The sequence below is a fragment of the Hyla sarda genome, chromosome 4 (genome assembly GCF_029499605.1).
Source record: "Hyla sarda isolate aHylSar1 chromosome 4, aHylSar1.hap1, whole genome shotgun sequence".
Lineage (NCBI taxonomy): Eukaryota > Metazoa > Chordata > Amphibia > Anura > Hylidae > Hyla > Hyla sarda.
Genome location: NC_079192.1, coordinates 241,585,734 through 241,610,356, shown reverse-complemented (window position 1 = coordinate 241,610,356; position 24,623 = coordinate 241,585,734). Strand labels below are relative to the sequence as shown.

General features: G+C 41.7%; 1 protein-coding gene across 3 annotated transcripts in view; it reads left to right on the top strand.

Moving 5' to 3' along the window:
* The first annotated feature begins 1,252 nt into the window (after positions 1 to 1,252).
* Positions 1,253 to 24,623, top strand: part of KCND2 (potassium voltage-gated channel subfamily D member 2) — a 462,503-nt gene continuing 439,132 nt past the window's right edge. For all 3 annotated transcript variants that reach the window (XM_056573831.1, XM_056573830.1, XM_056573829.1), the window contains exon 1: positions 1,253 to 3,194. In XM_056573831.1, the coding sequence (XP_056429806.1) occupies positions 2,080 to 3,194 (1,115 nt within the window). In that variant the 5' untranslated portion in view covers positions 1,253 to 2,079. The remainder of the gene's footprint in view (positions 3,195 to 24,623) is intronic.

Genomic DNA, 24,623 nt, shown 5'->3' with positions numbered 1-24,623 from the left:
TTTCGGCTACATGTTAACCTTTTTTTAAAGCATATATATATAGATAAAAAAATAACATAAGTTCTAGCTTTACACTTGGAACTTTTGCTATTTGGTGATGAGGCAGAAAGGTGAAGGAGTGCATGACGTCAGAAATCCCATAATGCATTTCAAACAGCTCTCACAGCCAATCAGGAGGTATTATAGGGTTGATGTCAAAGCCACTATAGTGCAGTGTGTTAGTTACCTGTTCAACCGGTTAGGTACCACGTGGTTTGTCATTCTGTGCTTCGGAGGGGGCGTGTCCTCCCTGTGCATGACTCATCTTCCTCCCTGAGTGCTGAGTCTCTTCATCCAATCACTGCAGGCTGCTCTATAACCCCTCCCCTCTGTTTTCATGCTGCAGTCTAATAGGACAGGAGTGAACACAGATGAATGCAAGTCATACCCTCACATACTGGACTTTGTCCAAGCCTGTGCTTTAGCTGGGACAAAGATGATGCTGCAGCCATACAGGATTACGTTCTGGATGGTATGGGGACCCCTAGTGTTGTTTTTTGTTTTTTTAATAAGCCATGATTTCTATAAAAGTAATTTTTTAATGTACTTATTGCCAACATGTAAACAACATAGAAAACCTTTTTTTTTATCTGACAGTGCCCATTTAACCCCTTAGGGACTTAGGACGTATGAATATATCCTAAGTCCGGTCCCTGTCTATAATGCGGGGTCCCGGCGGGACCTCGCATCATAGCGGGATGGTCCCGGCGCCTATTCACACCGGGGCCGCCGCGAATAATAGCGGAAAAAAATACAGCTTGTGCCATCTTTTTCTACTGCTACTCCTGCTGAAAAACGGCGCCCGACGGGCCTCATTGACTATAAGGTCCACTGACGGTCATCAAAAAAAATAGGTTTTTATGGCCATTCTTGACAGGGTGCAATTGTAGTGTGAATGTAGTAAATAGATAATATCTACCTATCTACCTACCTACCTATTCATACCGCTCTGCCAGTTTGTTACAGCATATGCCCAAGCAGTGTAGTACCATATGTGCATGCTGTACCTACATATAACGTATTCATAGTGGACACAACTTTCCGTCACTTCCATCTCCCTATAAATGGACGGGGAGCACAGCTGTGTGATATCACGTGGGCTGCGCTTGTCTCGGCTGCTCCAGGTGTTTCATTTGCTAAACTGTGCCATCTAGTGGTGAGCGCGCAGAATTGCACGCGTGTTCTGCCATCCGTCCGGATGGGCACGTTCTCGTGTGGCATTCACCGGTGGAGGAGGGGAGGGCACAGCTCAGTGCCTGTATGCGGACGCAGCACACTGCCCATGACTGCTGAAGTATGTGTTTAGCAGGGGCATTGGATGGCTCGTACTCTACTTTTGTGAACTTCATGGTACTCGTGGGTGATGCCGAGCCCGTCCTCCGGTCTGCCCGCACGGACACCGCATCAGCCCCGCTCCGGTGAACTCCCTGTACCCCGGTGGATGTGTGCCCCCATCTCCGAGCCCGTACACATGTCTCCTGGCACAGCTGCTCTGACAAGTAGACGGGGGGAGGGGCTACACTGGCTCCTGCCTCGGAGCTGCTGAAATGGATTGAGCCCCGGTGTGAGCACAGACGCTGCCGGTGCATGGGTCCTCTCACTCCGCACCTCTTACCTTCTGGGAGCCGCTACCGGGGATTGTGCCGACTTGTTGCTGCCAGAGTCCGGCGCGGCGGATGGGCTGTGCAGCCGGGTGACTCGGTCCCGTCCAGGTCGGTTCTGGCTCCATTGCCGAACACTTAACACTTGGTGCCTTGTTGCACCTGGACAAGACATGGTGGAAGCTGCCTGGCATCCATCCAGGCTAAAGAGGGCATCCAGGGTTTGTTCCCCTGAAGGATGTGTGATGGAGCTGTCATAGCATGTGTAGTGTGCTGGTGCCTGGCAGGCTGCATACCTGTACCCTCCTGTGCCCTCTGCAGAGACTGAACACTGCTGCCCTGTCACTCATGTGGATTGCTGGACACAGCACCCTTTAAGAGTAACTTCTCTTCAGTCTGTTAACACTTGAGCTTCCTGTATCATCCTCACTATAGGAACATGGCAGCTGGGGTGGCAGCATGGCTACCCTTTGCACGGGCAGCTGCCATTGGCTGGATGCCGGTGGCCTCAGGCCCTATGCCACCTCCACCCAGAGGGGAGAAAAGAAGGTCTCAGGACTCCTTGATTGTATTGAATGTCAGTGGTACCCGCTTCCAAACCTGGAAGAACACTCTAGAGAGATACCCGGATACTCTGCTGGGCAGCACGGAGAGAGACTTTTTCTTTAACCAGGATACAGGAGAATACTTCTTTGATAGAGATCCGGACATTTTCCGTAGCATTCTCAACTTTTACCGCACAGGACGGCTTCACTACCCGCGCCATGAATGTATTGCAGCATACGATGAAGAACTGTCGTTCTTTGGTATCCTCCCTGAAATTGTTGGGGACTGCTGTTATGAGGAATACAAAGACCGGAGGAGGGAGAACGCGGAAAGGTTAATGGACGATGCTGACTCCGAGAACGCAGCGGAGGGGCCCCTACCTCCCATGTCAGCCAGGCAGAAGATGTGGCGAGCCTTTGAGAACCCCCACACAAGTACACTTGCTTTAGTATTCTACTATGTAACTGGTTTCTTCATTGCGGTGTCTGTGATGGCCAACGTGGTGGAGACTGTACCCTGCGGTGCGTTTCCGGGATCCATGCGGGAGGTGCCCTGCGGTGAGCGTTACGCTATGGCCTTTTTCTGTCTGGATACGGCGTGTGTCATGATCTTCACCGTGGAGTACCTATTGCGGTTGGTGGCTGCGCCCAGTCGCTATCGGTTTGTACGAAGCGTGATGAGCATCATTGATGTGGTGGCCATTATGCCCTACTACATAGGTCTTATCATGACAGACAACGAGGACGTAAGTGGTGCTTTTGTTACGCTGAGGGTGTTCCGGGTTTTTCGGATCTTTAAGTTTTCCCGACACTCGCAGGGCCTGAGGATCTTGGGCTATACCCTTAAGAGCTGTGCCTCGGAATTGGGCTTTCTGCTATTCTCCCTTACTATGGCCATCATCATCTTTGCCACCGTAATGTTTTATGCGGAGAAGGGCTCCCTAAACAGCAAATTCACTAGTATACCCGCTGCATTTTGGTACACCATTGTGACCATGACAACACTGGGGTAAGTCATATGTGTGCTCACCACTAAGCACTTCTTTTTATTGTATATACATTGTACAGGGTGCCATTTGCACATCATGTCACCTCTCATGGCACCTACTCTATTGTTCACCTCAGTTTGATGTCCTCTACAAAGCGACATTTGTTATTTCTAAAAATGTATTTCCATACATGTATAATAAGTTAAATGAGAAATGCGGCACAATACTCTTACCTTCCCCTATTCCCGGGCTGCAAACTTTCTCACGTTCCGCTGTTGTAGCGGTATCTGCGTCCAGTTCCTCCGGCGCTGCTTGTGTCCCTGCTTCTGAGGCTCGAAACGTCACACTGCGGTCAGCATATCACCGGCCGCAGCGATGTCCCTCCTCGGCCGGTGATGGGCTGAGTGCACTGTCATGTAAGGAGCTCAGCCTATAACCGGCCGAGGCGGGACATCGCTGCGGCCGGCGATATGCTGACCGCAGTGTGACGTTTCGAGCCTCAGAAGCAGGAACACGAGCAGCGCTGGAGGAACGGGACCCCGATACCGCCTCAATGAGGGAACGTAGGAAGGTGAGTTAAAGTTTGTTTTTGCAGCCCGGGCACAGGGGAAGTTAAGAGTTTTCTGCCTCATTTCTCCTTTTAAGTAGAACAGTTGTGCACATGTAGCTAAGCCCACTGGGGCTCTTTACGGTGAAGAGGAGGATAAAGTTTTGTGGCATGTCTTACAGATTTATCATGTTGTGACATTTGAAGTAAGTCAAGATTTACTACCTTTTTAAGTATCCGTAGAACAGCAATGTAAATATGGGCTGAAGACAGTCCCACGTGATCCTGTATGTAGATCAAACATGAACTTCTTGAGCTCTCACATGTTGACCGTACGCGTATACTGGACCGAGCTCTCAGTAGTGTGTACAAGGTGTATAGATCAAAGGCATGTTGACTGTTTTTCTATAAATCCCATTTAGCTGTATAGATAGCGACCATAGGTGCAGCCAAAGCATTGACCTCCTTGATATCCAATGAAGCTTATTCAGAAGAAACCCCTTGTGTGTACAGATCCGGCTGCTTCTCTTGGTAGATGTTACATTAACATGGTTCAGGAGTTAATCTTGTCCATTCCACCCCAGATAATGGTAAACCTAGTCCTATATAGGAAACTAATAAGCGTATGTAAACGTCTAAATCTAAGATGAGTGTTTCTCTTCAGCTGTAATGATAAGGCTACCGGGCTAATGTATAGAGCAGTGTTCCCCAATTAGGGTGCCCCAGCTGTTGCAAAGCTACAACACCCAGCATTCCCGGACAGCCAACGGCTGTCCGGGCATGCTGGGAGTTGTAGGTTTGCAACAGCTGGAGGCACACTGGTTGGGAAACACAGACAGATATAGAGAGAGTGTGGATATTTGATGTTGTGCCAATTTTGTATCTTTAATACTGAATATTATGCAACATGTGGCAAAAAATATAGTCACATGTTGAACATAACAGCTGCCCATTTTTTTGTAACCTAAAAAGGTATGTGTACATTTGCAACCATGACGTTGTATTCAGACAGTCTAAAAAAGAAAAGGAAGAAGAGTTGTATATGTTTTTAAAGGGCTTGTCCAGGACTGGGGACAATGGGGCTGTTTTCTTCCACAGGCTTTGCTTGTCATTGCTGCTCTGCATCATCACTTTAACCTCTTGGTGACCCATGGGGGTTGTAATCCGTGGTGCCGGTAAGGATGTATGGAGCAGACTCATGACTAGAGCCCACTCCATACCCGGTGACCTCCAAGCTGATTTCAGTAGCTGGGGGCCACCGATCACTACGGCCAGCTAGTAACACTTTGACAGCATTTAATGCATGTTAAAGATATTGGTGGTGCAATGGGTTGGATCTCCTGGCAGCGGCACTATTGTGGCCAGAAGATCCATTTATCTTAGCAGCCAGAGGGCTTACCTGAGCCTCTGTGGCGGCCAGTCTGCTCCTATTGAGAGATCCTTTCTAAGGCAGGCTTTACCAATAGACTGCAGATTTCATGGATCGATGCAGTATATAGGTACTGCATTGATCTGTATGAGCCATCATTAGATGTTCCCCTATGGGGCTTAATAAAGTGTAAACCCCTATATAAATAACCCCAACCATAGTAACATTTAAAATTGCACTCCTTTTCCCATTTTTCGGATAAAAGTGTAAAAAAAAAAAAAAAAACCTAAATAAATATTTTACAATGCCATATACAGAAATGTCCATTTAAATGTGTATGGAAAATAAACATTAATGAAACCACACAGGCATAAATGTAAAAAGAAAGACACCAAACTCTAGAATTGTTTTTTAAATAACATCACATTTTAGAAAAAATTTAATAAGTTCTCAAAAAGTGGAACCAATAAAATCTACAGATCACTGCGCAAAAAAAAAAAAAAAAAAAAAAAAACAGCCCAGGGTAGCGAAAATTTTTATAAGGGTCAGAAATGGCAATTTAAAAAAAAATCAAATAAAAAAAAAAAAATCAAGTTTATTTTTAAAGGTAGTAAAACAAGACGGAAACTCTAAAAATTGGATATTGTTGCAAAAATAAGAGTTATGGCCATTAAAAAAGGGAAGAATTAAAAAATGAAAGTTCATAACAAAAATGTGTCTTATCCTTAAAGGAGAACTCCAGAATAGAAAAATCGTCCTCCATACTGCTGGCAGGTGGTCGGTGAGTCACACTGCATTCAGCCAATCACCAGCCGCAGCGAAGTCCCAACTCAGCCGGCGATAGGCTGAGTGGCAGTGTGATGTTTTCGGCCACAGCAGCATTTGTGAGGCAAAATTGAAGGAAAAATTTTCTTTTTTTTTTTTGGCGGCTTCCGTTTCTACGCAGTGTTGTTTTCAGTAAACAATTGCACCTTATGTTTATTCTGTAGGTCCATACAGTCGCAATGGTATAAAAAGGGAATAAAAATACACTAATTTGGACTTTGAAAGTTCGGACATTTACACACACGCGGCAATACCACATGTTTGTTTTTTATTTACACAGTTTTTTTTTTTTTTTTAAATGGGAAAAGGGGTGATTCTGACTTATTAGGGAAGGGGTTAAATCACATCTATTTAACTTTTTTCTTTTTTTTTTTAACTTTTCATGGCATTCATTGATCAGTGATATCGCCACTTGACTGCTCCTGCCTGCATCTCAGGCACACAGCAGTCATTCGGCAATCGGACAGCAAGGAGGCAGGTAGGGATCCTCCTCGTGTCCTGCAAGCTGTTCGGGATGCTACAATTTGATCGTGGCGGTCCCGTACGGCACCACTGAGCTAACCAGCAATTTTTACTATTCTGCTTTGTGAATGGGCCAGTGGAACACTATTGAAGTGCATTGTCTATGAATTAGTGCGGAATTCCACACAGAAATTCTGGTGTGTGAGCATAGCCTAAGTCTACTGCTTCTATGAAGATCTTTGGGGGAGATATATTTACACCTTAACACGCAGGACGTTTATTTACGTCCTGCGCCTACTCCCACGCTATAACGCGGGGTCACGCGGTGACCCTGCATCATATCGGGTCAGTCCCGGTAGCTTCAACGTCCGGGACCCGTGGCTAATACCGGACATCACCGCTGTGATGCCCGGTATTAACTCTTCAGACGCGGCGATCAACTTTGATCTGAAGTGAAAGCTTCCTGGCAGCTCAGTGGTGCTGTTCGGGACCGCCGTGCTGAAATCGCAGCATCCTGAACAGCTTGAAGGGCTCGAGGAGGATCCCTACCTGCCTCCTGCGAGTCTGATCGCCAAATGACTGTTCCGTGCCTGAGATCCAGGCAGGAGCAGTCGAGTGGCGATAACACTGATCAATGAATGACAAGCTATTGCATGGCAGTGATCAGTGTAATACATCGGTGCATGCAATGGAATCACTGGGTGTGGACCGCTCACCACCTTGTAGCAGCAGCACCCGCGCTTGGACATGCCGGCAGTGTCCCCGAACCGGATCAACAGCAAAGAAAAGGAAAGTCCAGCGTCAGGTGCAGCCAAAAATTCAGGTATTTGTTGTAGGATCATAGGGTACATACAGTGCAACAAGCATGGTTGCCGACGGGTTTCGGACTGTTACAGGTCATGGCATGTGTAAGCAATGCTATAGTGCCCTATGGGGGCTATAACATTACAAAAATAAGTCAAAATAAAGTGTTAAAAACCTTTAATCAACTGGTGCCAGAAAGGTAAACAGATTTGTAAAGTACTTCTATTCAGTACTTTTTAGGGGCTGTATACTACAGATGAAATGCTTTTTTCTTTTTAGATCTCTCTTCTGTGTTCTCTGCTGACCCCTGCTGTCCATTATAGGAACTGTCCAGCGCAGCATATGTTTGCTATGGGGATTTTCTCCTGCTCTGGACAGTTCCTAAAATGCACTGTGGTTGTGACAGAAGAGAAATCAAAATAGAAAAGCATTTCCTCTGTAGTATACAGCCCCTAAAATGTACTGGAAGGATTCATATTTTTTTTAACCTCTTAAGGACCTAGGGTGTACCTGTACGCCCTGAGTCCGCTCCCGTTCTAGAACCCTTTAGATGCGGAATTCAAAAACGATTGTCGCATCTAAAGTGAAAGTAAACTGCTGCTGGTTAGCTCAGGGGGCTGTTCGGGATCGCCGCTGTGAAATTGCGGCACCCCGAACAGCTGTAAGACACCAGGAGGGTCCTTACCTGCCTCCTGTTGTCCGATCGCCGAATGACTGCTTAGTGCCTGAGATCCAGGCATGATCAGTCAAGCGGCAGAATCATCGATCAATGGTTTCCTATGGGAAACCATTGATCAGTGTGTGCAGTGTTATAGCCCCCTATGGGGGCTAAAACATTGCAAAAAAAAAAAAAAATTAAGATCATTTAACCCCTCCCCTAATAAAAGTTTGAATCACCCCCCTTTTCCCATTTAAAAAAAAAAGTTATAAAAAAAAAATGATATAAATTATGTGATAATTAAATCGCATGGTCAATGGTGTACGTGCAAAAAAAATTCCAAAGTCCAAAATAGCGTATTTTTGGTCACTTTTTAGATCATGAAAAAATGAATAAAAAGTGATCAATAAGTCCGATAAATACAAAAATGGTACCGCAAAAAACTTCAGATCATGGTGCAAAAAATTAGCCCTCATACCGCCTCAAACGCGGAAAAATAGTTATAGGGGTCAGAATTTTAAACGTATACATTTTCCTGCATGTAGTTATGATTTTTTTTTCCAGAAGTACAACAAAATCAAACCTATGAGTAGGGTATCATTTTAATCTTATGGACCTACAGAATAAAGATGAGGTGTTATTTTCACCAAAAAATGCACTGCGTAGAAACTGAATCCCCCGAAAGTTACAAAATGGCGTTTTTTCAAAAATGTTGTCGCACAATTTTTTTTTTTCGTTTTAACGTAGATTTTTGGGTTAAATGACTGTCATTACAAAGTAGAATTGGTGATGCAAAAAATAAGCCATCATATGGAATTTTTAGGTGCAAATTTTAAAGAATTATGATTTTTTTTAAAGGTAAGGAGGAAAAAACGAAAGTGGAAAAAACCCCGGGTCCTTAAGGGGTTAATAGAAGAAATTTACAAATCTGTAACTTTCTGGCACCAGCTGATTTAAAAAAAAAAAATTCCACGGGATTACCCCTTTAATAAATGGGATTTAACCCCTTCCCTAATTAAAATCTGAATCGCCCCCTTTTCCCATAAAAAAAAAACTATGTAAATATAAACATGTGGCATCGCTGCGTGCATAAATGTTCGAACTATAAAAATATATGGCTAATTAAACTGCACGGTCACGTAAAAAAAAAAAATTCCAATGTCCAAAATATCGTATTTTTGGTCACTTTTTATACCATAAAAAAGAATAAAAAGCGATCAAAAAATGGTACCGATAAAAACTTCAGATCACTGCGCAAAAAATGATCCCTCATACATCCCCATATGTGGAAAAATAAAGTTATAGGGGGTCAGATTAGGAAATTTTTAAACGTATACATTTTCGTGCATGTAGTTACGATTTTTTTCCAGAAGTAATACAAAATCAAACCTATATAAGTAGGGTATCTTTTTAATCGTATGGACCTACAGAATAAACATAAGGTGTCAATTTTTACTGAAAAATGCACTGCGTAGAAACGGAAGCCCCCATAAGTTACAAAATTGTGTTTTTGTTTTTTTTTGTTTTGTTTTTTTCAATTTTTCACAAATTTTTTTTTTTTTTTTTTTTTTTTTTGGTTTCCCCGTAGATTTTTGAGTAAAATAACTGATGTCATTACAAGGTAGAATTGATAGCGCAAAAAATAAGCCATCATATGGATATTTTAGGTGGAAAATTTACAGGGTTATGAGAAAACGAAGTTGCAAAAACTGAAACGCTGAGTCCTTAAGGGGTTAAAACCTTTGTAGAGAGTGGTGCAGTTGCCCATAGCAACCTTTCAGATTCCTTCTTTTGGTTTTTAAAAGGCCTATGAGAAATAAAATAAATGGTTTCATTGGTCTATATTTGCAGCTGCACCACTCTTCTTCTACACAGCTTCTGTTAAATCTCCCAAATTGTGTCTCATTTGCCATATAAAACAGCAGAATTATAAATGGCAGATGAGATCTCTGTTACACATTTGGGCCCAGGAGCTACAAGTTACGCCTCCAGTTACAGGTTACAAATTATGTGAACTCTGATCAAGCTATCTGTGTTACACAACTGCAGAATCGGACACCACAGAGGGTTTGCTTGTATCCTTTTATAAAGGGGGACACACAGGTCTTAGATGGAATATTTTTTAAGATTGCAGATTTGAAGACCCCAAAAAAATAAATGAATAAAATAAAGTGTTGTAATAGTGCACAGATCTTGAAATAAAATTAATTTGGTATGTCACAATTTTATCAATAACCTAAAACACTTCCTGTACTGTAGGGATTACGGCACAGATTTATCAAACTGTGTGAAGAAAAAAATTGAGTGATTTTTCTCACAGTAACCAATCACAGCTCAGCTAACGAGGTCTGGTAAAGTGAAACCTGAGTTGTGATTGGTTGCTGTGGGAAAATCACTCCATTTTTATTCTCGTACAGTTTGATAAATCTGGGCCTACGTTTCAGCATTCTAATAATTATCCTTATGTTCCCTTTTAAGCCCTTGCCGCAAATGGATGTTCATTAACATCCATCTTCAGCTCCCAAGGTATGACGCACGCTCAGCAGGTGAGCGCGCATCATACCCGGTGGGTCCTGGTTGCCATAAGCAACAAAGACCCAAGACTACATTGCCATTCGGGCTGATGTCCGGCATTAACCCTTTAGAAGAGGTGATCAAACTTGATCGCCGCATCTAAAACGAAAGTAAACCTTGCCGGTTAGCTCTGTGGTGCTGTTCAGGACCACCGCAGTGAAACAGCAGCGTCCCGAACAGCTTGCAGGATGCGAGGAGGATCCCTACCTGCCTCCTTGCTGTACGATCGCCGAATAAAAATTTGAATCAACCCCCTTTTCCCATTATTTAAAATATATAATCTTTTTTTTATTAACATATGTGGTATCACCGCTTATGTAAATGTCCGAACTATAAAAATATATAAATTAAACCACACGGTCAATGGCCTATGCGCAAAAAGAATTCCAAAGTCCAAAATACCACATTTTTGGTCACTTGTTATATCATGAAAAAATTAATAAAAAGCGATAAAGTCCGATCAATACAGAAAAACTTCAGATCATGTCGCAAAAAATGAGCCCTCAACTGCCCTGTACGCGGAAAAATAAAAACGTTATAGAGGTCAGAAGATGACCATTGTAAACATATTCATTTTTTGTGCATGTAGTTATGATTTTTTCCAGAAGTATGAAAAAATCAAACCTGTATAATTTTAATCTTATTCACCTACAGAATAAAAGGTGTAATTTTTACCAAAAAATTTACTGCGTAGAAACGAACGCCCCCAAAAGTTACAAAATGGCGTTTTTTTTTTATTCAATTGTATCTCCCAATGATTTTTTTTTTTTTTTTTTTTCTTTCGCTGTTGATTTTTGGGTAAAATGACTGATGTCATTACAAAGTAGAACTGGTGGCACAAAAAATAAGCCATTATATGGATTTTTAGGTTCAAAATCGAAAGGGTTATGATTTTTAAAAGGTAAGGAGGTGCAAAATGAGGTGAAAAAAATTAAAGTGCAAAAACGGAAAGACACGCAGTCATTAAGGGGTTAAATGATTTTCTGCTAAGAGACTCCTATGGTATGTCAATCTTTGGGGGTTGGTCTGGTAGGATCTTTCCTCCAGACTGAAAGAACAAGGTAGTCATGGTCCCTGAGATGGGTGATCACTCTCTACTGTGAGATACAGCAGCGTCTGTCTAACCGTTTCACTTGAATGGAGAGTGACTACGCATGTGCAGAAACTTCTCACTGAGAACTGAAACCAGGGCCCCTGTTTACTCGCTGTTTTTATGTTTTTCGTTCATTTCCACTCTTTGTAACCTTTCCCTCGAGAGTAGGAACCAGGACTTGTTCCTTCTTGAAAACTTTGGGGTTCTGGACCAGCCAAAAGTTTGCCTGCTATTTTATACCGGTGAGAGGCTGCCTGTAATGTTCTTCAACAAGATTACTGATGGGAGATGGAAATGTCTACCTTGATGATTCCCCCAATATCTCCATGCCTGCAGACCCCCCCCACTGAACCGTGATACAAATGTTTGGCAGTAGGCTTTGGTTAGTACACCTTGTAACGTATTACTTCCTGCACCCACCAACATATTCTCAGGAAATATTTTACATCTCTCAAATCAATTCTTCCACTTTCATGTTTCATTGTACAGTAATATGAAACAACTTCCCTTGTGAGCCTGTTTCCTCATGCTAATCGTAGAATATTTTGGCATAATGTAATTCCTTGACTCCAGCTTGAATTATTATTTTATCTCTGTTTTGTATATTTTAGAAATGTTGCATAGATATTATTCTAGAGGAGAGCTTCTGTGCTTCTGTGGAACCCAACATGTCAATTGTAAAGGGAAACGTAGGCATGATTTTTTTTTATATATATATATATATATATATATATATATATATATATAATATTTATTATTATATAATTATTATTATATATATTTTTTTTTTTTCTGAAGCTAGAAAAGACAGTCAGTGATCCAGAACATTCAGTGCTCACTTCAGTTCACACAGGAAGGCAAAATAATGTAGAATCATAGACAAGTCTGAGTATATGAAGACTCCAAGAAAAGCATCTCCAGATGTGTCAGAAATAAATCACAGGGCACATTGGCTACTTGGCCTATTAGAGTAAGGGTTCTCAGCTCTTGGGTATTCTAGAATTCTGAATCCTGTGGAAAGGTATTGATGGTTTTATATAGCAGTATGCACTGCTTTCTGTAAGTGCACTCAGTTGTCTTTAACAATCCCTCCCATCTGCTCTTAGATGACGTCCCCTGGAAAGGACATGAAGAGCAGGTAGGAAATTTTAGTTGGGTTCGCCACCTAATTAAAACTGTTCCTCGTTAAAGGACACTTTTCATTTCACAGGCCATTGAAATATAAAGGTTTGTTTAATTATTTTTTTTATGTATTGAGAAGTATACTCATTTACCCCCAAAGGCAGGAAAAGAGTTGCTCTTGGCGTCAACCTATATTCTGGTTATTAATTTAGAGAGGGACAGCGAGGAGTCTAAGTTACACACAGTTCGGTTAATTCCTAATAGCAAAGGTGAAGCAACACTTATTGCTACTTCAATAGCAAGACAGTCAACCTGATTTAATAGTAGGGTACAACGTTTTCCTTGTTCTAAAGCCCATTGATGCCATCAATCCTGAGACTAATATATATTTAGCTTTTAGTTGTCCAGTATTTTTCAGTGATAACTCATGAAAACTGGTTGTTCTTCAGTTCAAATGATATTACTATGACAGCTTAAAAACAAAATACATATTCATTTTAACGCCTTTTTAAAAATGTTCCTTTGTGTACACATTGCTGTTGCATACTTTGTACAGCTCCCCTGCTGTTCTTTTGATTTCCTCTTAAAGCGTCCCCCCCAATGTTTCCAGTGTTAGTGGTCACAGTAGCTTAGTAGCTTAGTCCTACTGCCTGAATCCTCTTGTACACAGGCAGCATAGGGATTCTGGCTTTTGGCCAGGCCAAGCAACAAGAATTTGTGGTCTAGAAGCAGATTTTTCTTACCAGTACTAAACATATAAGGTGAATGGTCTGAAACAAAGCAGACCAGTAGGGGGCACTATAAAAAGCATATAACAGCACTATCTCCGCACAAAAGCCTCTTTCTTAAGCAATTCCAACTGACTGCTTTTTATGTATTGCCTCAGTTTAACTTTAAGGTCTGGGTGAGAGTTCTTATTGGGCAATGTTCACATCTGTTCTTACTTTTCAGTTTTTTTTGTTCTTTTTATAGGAACAAAAAAAATGAAAATATTGGCAGTGCCCGGTCTGTCACATGACTGACCCTGAATGAAGAGTCTCTTTCTCTCATGTGTAGGCATAGTCAGGATATAATTCGGGACTGGACAAATAATGCACTTGTATAATGTATGGCCTGTGTTTATCAGACCACTAAAATTGTCAGATAAAAGGTAATAGCATTCTTAAAGAATGTAGAATAAATATCAACACTTCTTTCCTCCATTCAATTCAATGCTGCTTTTATTCCATACAGGGATCTTTTGTCGAGCCTTGACGAAGACCCCTGTAGCGTTGACATCATGGAAATAAAGTTTAGATATTTTTTTTTACTCCTTTTCAGAATGCAGTTACTTTTTAAGGTTAGATTTACACTACAAAACTTCTGACCTAAATTCCATGTTAGGAATCTCTGGTGCAGCAGTATCCCATTGCTGGCAACGATACAGAATTTTAGCAACAACGTTCCACCGCCAAAAAAAATGAACGTGTCTGCAATGCCCAATACGGTCCTAGCACCTACTGAGACAAAAATGTTTGTGTGTGTTTTTTTTTTTCTAAGTGTGTGTTGGTCAGATAGAAACCAATCCCAGCTCTGCTTTTTGTTCACTTACTCTGGTAAAATAAAGCTTAGATGTGATTGGTTGCACAGATTAATACATTTAAGCCCTTTGACCAGTGAGTTTCTGTTCCTGGAGGACTTAATTTAAACTGGAATTGTTAGTGTTCCTTTCAGCTTTTACCCAAAAAGATGCATTTTGTTGTCATCCAGAGGCTACAGTGTTTTATTCATTTACTAGACATGCGAAGGGGTGGTCTGTCCATTGCGTGAATCTGCCTTTAACATTCAAACAGAGCAGGCATTTGCTAACCATAGTGCTCTTCACATGAGAGACCTGGGGGTTCATTACAGCACTTTTTTTTTTCCAAGGCTGTTCCTATAATTCTTAATGGATCTAGAGAAAGACTGCGGGTAAGTACCGGTACCTAGGAAATCTTTTATCAGCAGGTTGGCAAGGAAATGCTGGCATGGAGTGTCAAAGTTTCAAAAAGGATATAAAGTTATATTGCAATGTAGATACTTCAACATTTATATTTTGTGAAAAGTTACAACTGCAGTGCATTTTTTTTTTCTTTTTGTATTTTTCCTGTGACACATGCCCTCATGACTTCTTAAAGGGGTACTCAGGTGGAAACCATTTTTAAATCAACTGGTGGCAGAAAGTTAAACAGATTTGTAAATTACTTCTTTTAAAAAAAATATTTAACCTTCCAGTACTTTTTAGCAGCTGTATGCTACAGAGGAAATTTTCTTTTTTTTTTTTTTTGTCTTGTCCACAGTGCTCTCTGCTGACACCAGGTGCCCATATCAGGTACTGTCCAGAACAGGAGAAAATCCCCATTGCAACCTATGCTGCTCTTGACAGTTCATGACTGACACGGACAGAGGGGTCAGCAGAGAGCACTGTGGACAAGATTAAAAATAGCAGCTGTAGCATACAGCTGCTAAAAAGTACTGGAATGGGTAAAGATTTTTTTTTATTTTTTATAGATGTCCTTTACAAATCTGTTTAACTTTCTGGCACCAGTTGATTTAAAACAAAATGTTTTCCACCGTAGTACCCCTTTAATGAGTAAACATTGAATTCATGTTTTTTATAGTATTTGTTGACCAAAAAAATTTTTTTCGCAGAAAAACTAAATTTGGCATGGAAATTAAGTACAATGTTCCCATTTATTAGACCATCAAAGTCATCAACACGGGTGTCAAAACGTGTGACCTGTCGATGGCATTTATAGTCCTATATATGGGAACATTGCACTGCATTTCCATATTAATATGATTTATCAGGAATCTATTATGTTGTTGACCATGATTTGCCATCTCTTATATTTTATACTTGTGGTCGTCTTTAACATATGTGCTGAATAAGTTATATATTGTTCAGGGGAAAGTGGGGCCATCTCTGTACACCACATACAAGCATATAGTTATAGGGTTTTATCTAGTTACATGAGTGTACGCAGGTGTCTCATAAAGTACTAGGACACAGAAGTGACTAGGTAATCCAATGTGAGTGTGTTTTGTGTGCGTGTACCAGGGAGCGCACTTTTGTGATTACATCTTCTGTCCATGGTGCTGAAAGTGAGCAGTGTACGGTAATTTACAGCCCTTGTAATGATCATTTACTGCCAGCATTAGTTCTCTTTAATGCATGATTTAGGTGACTAAATCAATGTGCTTAAAACCGACTGCTGATTAAATCTGTATAACTAGGTAGTATAAAATGTGTGGCACAAAAGGAAATCTCATTTTAGTTTAACACATAAAAAATGTATGCATGTCAGAAGATTTTTGTTACGGTGTAGAAAAAGTAATGAGATCTTTTACATGACGTGTAAAAACTTTTTAACCTCTTAGTGTCGCAGCCAGTTGTGGCAGCAGCTGATTATTTCTTTCAATCATCGCTCTCCAAGATGTCAAATTTAAAAAGAACATTTTTGTTAATACTACTTTTTACAAAATAAAAATGTTTCATACGTACTTGATGTGGGTATCAAAGTATATGTACTTGCATGAAGAATAGTATTGCGTTAAAGGGAATCTGTCATCAGTGTTACCAGCACTTACCTGTTGCATGTGGCACTGATAATATATCTGTTCCTGATCTGTAGCCCTCTGAGCAGGGTCACACATAACGGATCCGCAGTGTATTTTGGGCTGCGGATCCACCGGTGACCCAACCCATAGTGTGTCTCCAGCTCTTGCCTGAGCAGCTGCGATGTCCGAGTACAGTGTGCATGCAACTTGCAGGCCCCTGTGTGGTTGCTCGGAGCAGCCAATTGCCGCTGCGAGCAGGCCAGGAGGCAGGGCGAGGGAATGGCAACAGCTGGAGCCACACTATGGGTCGGGGTCATCGCAACGTATTTTACATTGTGGGACCCTGCCCTATTTGTCTTATCTGGGCGGCAGGCTCGCAGCCGGGCCAAGTAAAGAAGCTGCAGCTGTGATGCCAGTGTGCTCCTAGAGCCTTGCACCAAGCTGGAGGGTAGATAACAGATGATCAGAGATAGGTAAGTATCATTATCATAAGTCACCCACACTACCAGCCTGTACCAACAGGTTAGTGCAAGTGATTTTTTTTTTTACAGTGCTATAGAATCTGTCTGCCTGACTCCTAACTATACATTATACTCCATATATATTATTCCATCATCTCATGTAATTTGGATCTTAATTGTCATATTCAGATGAATTGTCTGAGATTTCAATTTAATAGTATTTGGGCATACAGAAAAGCTTCTAAATTGAACATTCATAAACAGTCACCTTTTGAAAAAGTGGGTATGGTACTGTACAAAAAAAGAAGTAATATAGCACTAGAGCAAGAACACCAAACTGAGAGAAAAAAAAATAAAAATAGAACTGGTAGAGATAGTTGTGCATCCAAAAAAACATTTCGAAAAAGACATCAAAGGCTGTTCAGTCTGGCTTTGTGCCATAATATTGATATTCTCTTTACTGTCATATGCTAGAAAACTGTATACAGCGTAATTATAAGACATAGAGAAAAATAAAGGCAGTGGTGCAGTAGGTAACCACAGTCATTCAGTAAAAACATGTGAGTGAAATAATGTCGGAAGATTAAGGTGCAGTGCGTGACCACAGTGTTTAGTATGGTGACATAAGAAATGTGGTATTTGTAAATGATATGGGTAGAGGAATAAAATGAGTCTAGCTCCTGTCTAGCATTAAGTAATAAAAGCTGCAGTGTTGTAATTGTAAGCACCAGTGAAGCAGCAAAACGCATGGAAACTGATCAGCATGCAGCCGGAGGAGTGAGCAGAGTAAACAAAAATCAGGAGCGTGTCTGTCAGCGACTGCAGTGATATCAGCTGCCACGGCTGTTTGGGTGAAGAGGTGAAGACCTCAGCATCGATGGAGGTTTCAAGTAGCACAATCACTCTGTTAACCACCATCGGTTGTGCTTTCTAGGACTGTAATTATAGCTATAGCAGGCCGGCAGTCTCTTTACATCAGTTACATATAAATGTTGTGTAGGTTACAAGGACTAGACACTGTGGGATTGTTCATTTTACTTGAACTCATAGCTATGGAATGCATTGCTAACCATATTGTATAGAGGGCATAACAAGGGGACATGTACCATTGTGTATGGTAGAAGCAGTTTAGATGCACTAAATTTATCAATCAAGCACAATGAGTTTCATAAACTGCGGGTAAATATAGTCATCTCCTCATACCTCCACTCATTGAAAAATGAAATCAATGATTTAGAGCATCTTGCTATGTGCAGTCCAAGATGGCTTATATTTGCGTTAAAAATATGGTCATTGCGCAAGATTTCTGTGAGTAAATGAAATGTACACAGTTTAATAAATTCGTTCGTACTAAATATGTCACTCCAAGGTACACCGAAACCTACACATCTGGAGGAAATGCTCCACCAGAATGTACGCAAAAAAAACAGCTTGCGCAAAAATGTGAACACAAAACAGGGGTAAAATCTTTGATACATGTCCCCATTGTGTATATATGACCGGAAAATCCCCAAATATACACAGAATGTATAGTCTCAGCTGGGGGAGAGGAAGCCAGCTGTGTAACAGGCCTTGAACAATTGTTCTACTCCAGCATTTAGATATACCAGTTTTGAAGTCAGGATAATGGGTATAATAGACCGTTTCACTATGTGACGCTGTAGCCCATTGGTAAGTGAATGTTGTCTCTCAAACTAGAAAGGTGCCAGACATCACTTTGTGGCAGACCTCATCAGATGCTGTCAGAGGCATAGTGACTCACAAGTGAAGTCTTCCTGGATTGCAGTCATTCTACTTTTCTTCTGATCCAAACATTTGGGACTTCCAGTTACGTCTTGTCATTGCAGAGTTTGAGACCAGACAACCTTGGCTGCTTAGTCCAGCAGTAGAATTTTACCTTCTATACATACACAGAGTAAGCGCAAAGATCGAGCCATGAACTAGACGTTTGTAACAAAAAGCATTCCCACTATAGGCAAAATGGTAAAGATGAAAAAAATGAGATCTGATTTACTTAAGTATCATTTCTCCTACCTTGTAGGTTTAGGTACATATATCTTATTTGTATTACACATAAGACAACAATTCTGGAGAGTCTTTTCTTACTCAGCTTTTTTTTTCTATTTCCCTGTTTATTCCTTTAGAAAATGTATGAATAATTAAGTTTACAGTGGTCCCTCAACATACGATGGTAATTCGTTCCAAACGACCCATCGTTTGTCGAATCCATCGTATGTTGAGGGATCCGTGCAGTGTAAAGTATAGGAAGTTATACTTGCCTGTCCCCGCCGCTCCGGACCGCGTCCTCACCGCTCCTGATGCTGTCCCAGGGGCTCCCGATGCTGTCCCGCTGCTCCGGTGTCTTCTTCGGGATCCTCCGGCTTCTTCCGCATCTTCTGCAGGATCCGGGCCTTGCTGTCTGGTGACATTATTACACTGCTGCGCCGGCATGGCGTGCGTAGTGACGTAATAACGACGCCGGAAAGTGAGGCCCGGACCCTGGAGAAGATACAGAAGATGCCGGAGGATCGCGAAGTGGACCCGGAGCAGCGGGGATAGGTAAGCGAACCTGTCCGGGATGCTTAAATTGCTCTCGCATTAACTGCTATCCGACAGAGCAAAATGCTTAAGCTGCTGTCGGATAGCAGTTAATGCGATGGCCTGACATATAAAAGCGTCGCATGTCGATGCTGACAACGACATGCGATGGCCTCTGAGAGGCCATTGTATGTCGATTTTATCAGATGTCGGGGCCATCGCATGTCGGGGGGTTAATGTACTGTTAATAATAATAATGTTCCAATTTTTCTTGTCAGTAGTTATCCTTGCACTGTCCATTCAGTGCTGAAATGGACTATGTAGGGAACCAGCCATCTGACAGGAAGTATGGTAACTTCAAATAGTCAGTTTATTGGAGAGGTGATAGGTCCTCTTTAAAAAGTTATTTCTACTATTATGGCATAGCCACAGGATAGTTAGATATAGCTGTGTGATCTCCTTCTGGAGACAGGCTTTTTTATAGTCTATGGAGCCTGTCTTCTGCATGTAGCGCTGAGCCCAGAGTGAAGCATGCTTCTGCGTCCTTCACCCTGCTATAACTAACAATTGGTGAGGGGGCCCTTAGTAATGCTTTTAGTTTTACATTTTTTTTAAGATCTTCAAATTATATACACTTAGGGGGAGATTTATCAAAACCTGTCCAAAGGAAAAGTTGCCCATAGCAACCAATCAGATTGCTTCTTTCACTTTTAACAAGGCCTCTGCAAAATGAAAGAAGCAATCTGGTTGCTATGGGCAACTTTTCCTTTGCACAGGTTTTGATAAATCTCCCCCTTATTGAGCAGTTTATTATGAATGCCTACTCAATACTTTGTTGTTCCACCTCAAGTTACAATATTAATTGGTTCCAGGATGACCATTGTATGTTGAAACCATCGTATGTTGAGACCATAACTCTATGGAAACCTGGTAATTGGTTCTGAAGCCACCAAAATGTCATCCAAAAATAGGAAAAAAGGGAGGATTAAAAGATAAGTAGATAACTAATATAGCTAAAGCAAATCCTTACATATAAAAGTAAGAAAGATCTGCTGTGAGCTGTAAATCACTGTCTATTTCAGTGTTTCCCAACCAGGGTGCCTCCAGCTGCTGCAAAACTACAACTCCCAGCATGCCCGAACAGCCGAAGGCTGTCCGGGCATGCTGGGAGTTGTAGTTTTGCAACAGCTGGAGGCAACCTCTTTGGGAAACACTGGTCCATGTAGAGGACAGAAGCTTCTTCAGGGACACCTGTACAGAACACGCAATGTCCTTAAAAAAATAAATAAAAAAATAAAAAATGGAAAATGAAGCCGCCTTCACCTGATGCCCAAAGGAGCAGCTAACCCTGGCACAGGTAAAGAGTACAGAACATGTAATACCTCCCTGTACTGTAGGGGGCGCTACCAGACACCAGGCAGTGCATGCACTTTAGGAATCCACAGGTTTTACCAGTGAAATATCGATTCTGATTGGTCAATTCTTCCAGCCATTGACACGTTTTGCAGATTCCATAGCATTGTATGTTGAGTCTGGTTTCAAGTTACAATGGTCCAAAAAAGACCATTGTATGTTGAAACTATTGTATCTACAAATTTTTTGTCCTATGACTGCTGCATAGTTTTGCCTTTTGCAAGTCTTACAACCCATTCAGCTCCAGCATATTATAACATTGAATTCAGTCCCTATACTTCATCTTATGTGCCGCACTCTGAAAACTTTAATAACATCTTGTACTAAACGCTCTGGTACGGTAGTTGCTGAATAAAATGTACGTAATCACCACTTTGACCCACTGGTCAGAAGCCACTGGACACTCAGTGTTTTTTATCCGCAGTTCCTTCGAATAACAGAAACCAGAGCTTTCAATCTCTGAAACAGTCACTGTTTTAGGTAAGGAATACCCGCACAGGTAGTATTCTCTTCAGGGTTAGTGCTATACTGAAATTTGAGCATTTCCACCAGTGCAAGAATATATCACATACACTGACTGAAACTTCAGCTTTTCCAATATTTTAAATACTAGTGTACAAAAGCAAGTTTTCCTGTATAACTTGGCATATGTGACAAGTAATGCCTACAAGCCACAATAAAACATCTGCACACTGTACCCTTCAGACTGCGAAGCAGCATTGCTGAAAAACTGTCATCATTTACCAACCAATGTGCCTCCAGCTGTTTTAAAACTACAACTCTCAACATGCCCGGACAGCCTTTGGCATGCTGGTAGTTGTAGTTTTTCAACAACTAGAGGCACACAAGGGACCATTGCCTAAGAGGTAAGGCAAAATGTTTAGTGTGCAGTGTACTGTACACCAGTTATGTACTGATGCAGACCACCAGAAATATTAGCACTGAACATAGGTGTGCGCACAGGGTGTGCCTGGGCACAACTTAATCAAGCCCAGGGGGGGGGGTACGCGGCCACCACTGAGCAGCCCGCAGGGGGCCCCGTTGCATTCTGGACATCCCTGTGTCCCAAAAGATCTTTTCGGGTCACAAGGATGTCTAGGTTACCCTCCCGCATTAACTTTAAAAATGCAGGGGCCGCCGGGAGGTAGCGCACGCAGGGATGTCACTGACCTCCCTTGCGTGCACCCATAGCAATGGAGGAGCGGAGCATCGACGAGACGCGTGCCGGCCAGCATGGTAAGTTACCAGCACGTCATTTTCAGTGTTCAGACCTCCGGTCCCAGGACCAACTTCTATGGCCTATAGGCCATAGCAGTAGATCGTGACCCCGGACCGGAGGAGCAGTGGTTGGAACACTGAAGTGGGGCAGTACACAGACATACAGCCTCCAGCTATACACTGTATATGGCTGAATGCTGTATGTCTGTGGGGGAACTATACTGCACCTAATGTGGGGGAACTGTACTGCCAACCTAATGTGGGGGAACTGTACTGCACCAGTACAGTGTCCCCCCCCCCCCCACATTGGGTGCAGTACAGTTCCCCCCCCCCCACATTGGGTGCAGTACAGTTCCCCCCCACATTAGGTGGCGCCTAATGTGGGGGAACTGTACTGCACCTAATGTGGGGGAACTGTACTGCACCTACATGAGTGCAAGTCTGTTTATGTATGTGTGCATGCAAGCAACAGTGTTTGTGTGTGTGTGTATGTATGTATGTATATGTGTGTGTGTGTGTGTGTGTATATATATATATATATATATATATATATATATACATACATACATATAATATACACATACATACATGCAGCGAGAGTTTGTGCTTTAGGGTGCACCCACTAATGCAATAGGCTGCGCACACCTATGGCACTGAACAAGTGACTACACTAGACTACTACGGATATCGGCACTAATCATTTTTCTTTCCTCCTAGACCACCAAGAATTAACAAATTCTCTAGACAAAACCTCTAGACCACTATAGATGCAGACTTTAAACAGCTCACTGCCCTACACCCCAAGGTAGTGGTATTACATGGAGGAAAGAGCTTATAAAGCACAGGCAGAAGTAAAACTGGCTTAGTGAAAGATTGGGATACGTTTTCAGATACATTAATCAAATTAAAACAATGAATAAATTAAAAACAAAAGAAGAAATGTATGTAGACGAGGATCAAGGACTAGCCAGCTGCCTCAATCCGTCTGTTCAGTTTTTACAGAAAAAAAATGAAGGAAAAGGACCTCAGTTAGAAAGAAAGGATAAGTTCCTACTTGTTGTTGTGTTTTATTTTTTTATTTATTTTTTTTTGGAGGGGAAAAAGCCAATTCTGCCGCATGGCGTTTTTTCGGCCAAAAAAATGCTGCGGCCACATATTAGCTGCAAATCAATGAGATTGCAAAATCCTTTTCCCACTTGGCGTTTCTCAGTTTGGTGGGTTATTTTATTTTTATTTATTTTTTTTTTTTTTTAATATATCCTTTTGGCGTTTTTTCACTTAAAAAAAAAAAAATTTTATATAAATTTTTTTTGGGCGGTTTTGCTAAATCGCAGCATGTTGAGCCACTGGCGTTTTTTTTCCTAGAAATTGTGGCATTTTTCTCCCATAGAAGTCTATGGGAGTAAAAAAACGCCAAGAAAAATGCCATGTGGGTTTTAACTTTTGGCAATTTTTCAGGCGGTTTTTATTCTCTTTTGGACTTTAGCGATCCAAAAAAGTGATGGAGATACCGTTTTGTAGGGTACCATAAAAAAAAAAAAAAAAAAAAAAGATACAGTAGTGATGGAAAAAATTCTATTTAACACATTTTTTAATTTTTTTATAACTATTTTTATTAATTTTTAAACAGGGATCAATTTATGTGGGCGGGCAGGGCACTAAAAATGTAGACGACTATAATAAAATGTAGTGTGTGTGTGTGTGTGTGTGTGTGTGTGTTTTTCACTTTTTATTCTTTTTTAGGTGGTACTACTACTCCCAGCATGGAACACACTGTTCCATAATGGTAGTAGTAGTACCTTTACTAATTGACAGATCACCCGGGTCTGTTGCGATCCACCTGTATAATGTATAGATGCGGTCGGCAGTTCTTCTATGCTCCCCTGCACTGCCATATATATACACCTATTCATATTTCCCTCAGAGAACTGTGATTGGCCAGATGGTGCCAGCCAATCACAACTCTCTGTGGGAAATATGAATAGGTGTATATATATATGTCAGTGCAGGGGATCATAGAAGAGCGGCCGCCCACATCTATACATTATACAGGAGGATCTCGGTGAGTGTCAGGAGTGACATCCGCTGTGATCTTTCCTTAACTGCAGGTACTACAGCTCCCAACATGGAACAGAATGTGCTCTATGATGGGAGTAGTAGTACCTGCAGTTAAGGACAGATCACATTGGGTATCATTCCTGACATCCGCTGTGATTGTCCTTTCTATTGCAGAGATGCGAAGCTGCTCTATACAGCACTTGCGCCTCTGCACTATACTCCGGCCAGTGATGTCAATAGAACATCACTCATTCATATTTCCCTGTGATTGGCTGCCACCATCCAGCCAATCACCACTCTGGGTGGAAAATATGAATGAGTGATGTTCTATTCACATCACTGGCCAGAGTATAGAGCCACTCCACATCTCTGCTATATTATGGACGATCGCATTAGGTGATATGGCTATTAGTACAGGTACTACTACTCCCATCATGGAACAGTGTGTTCCATGCTGGGAGTAGTAGTACTACCTAAAAAATGTCAGAGAGAAAAATAATTTAAAATGTCATTATAAAGAATATAAATGTCGTTAAATAAATTTTTTTTCCATCACTAGTGACAGCCGTCACTCCCCCTCCCATAGACTTGCATTGAGGAAGCAGGGCGTGACATCACACGGGTAGAGTCGTGATGTAACGATCTTCCTTTCCCGTGGTCAGGAACCAGAACCTCCAGCGCTTCATGAAGCAGATACAGGTGGGTGCTGCATGCTATATTGAGGGGGT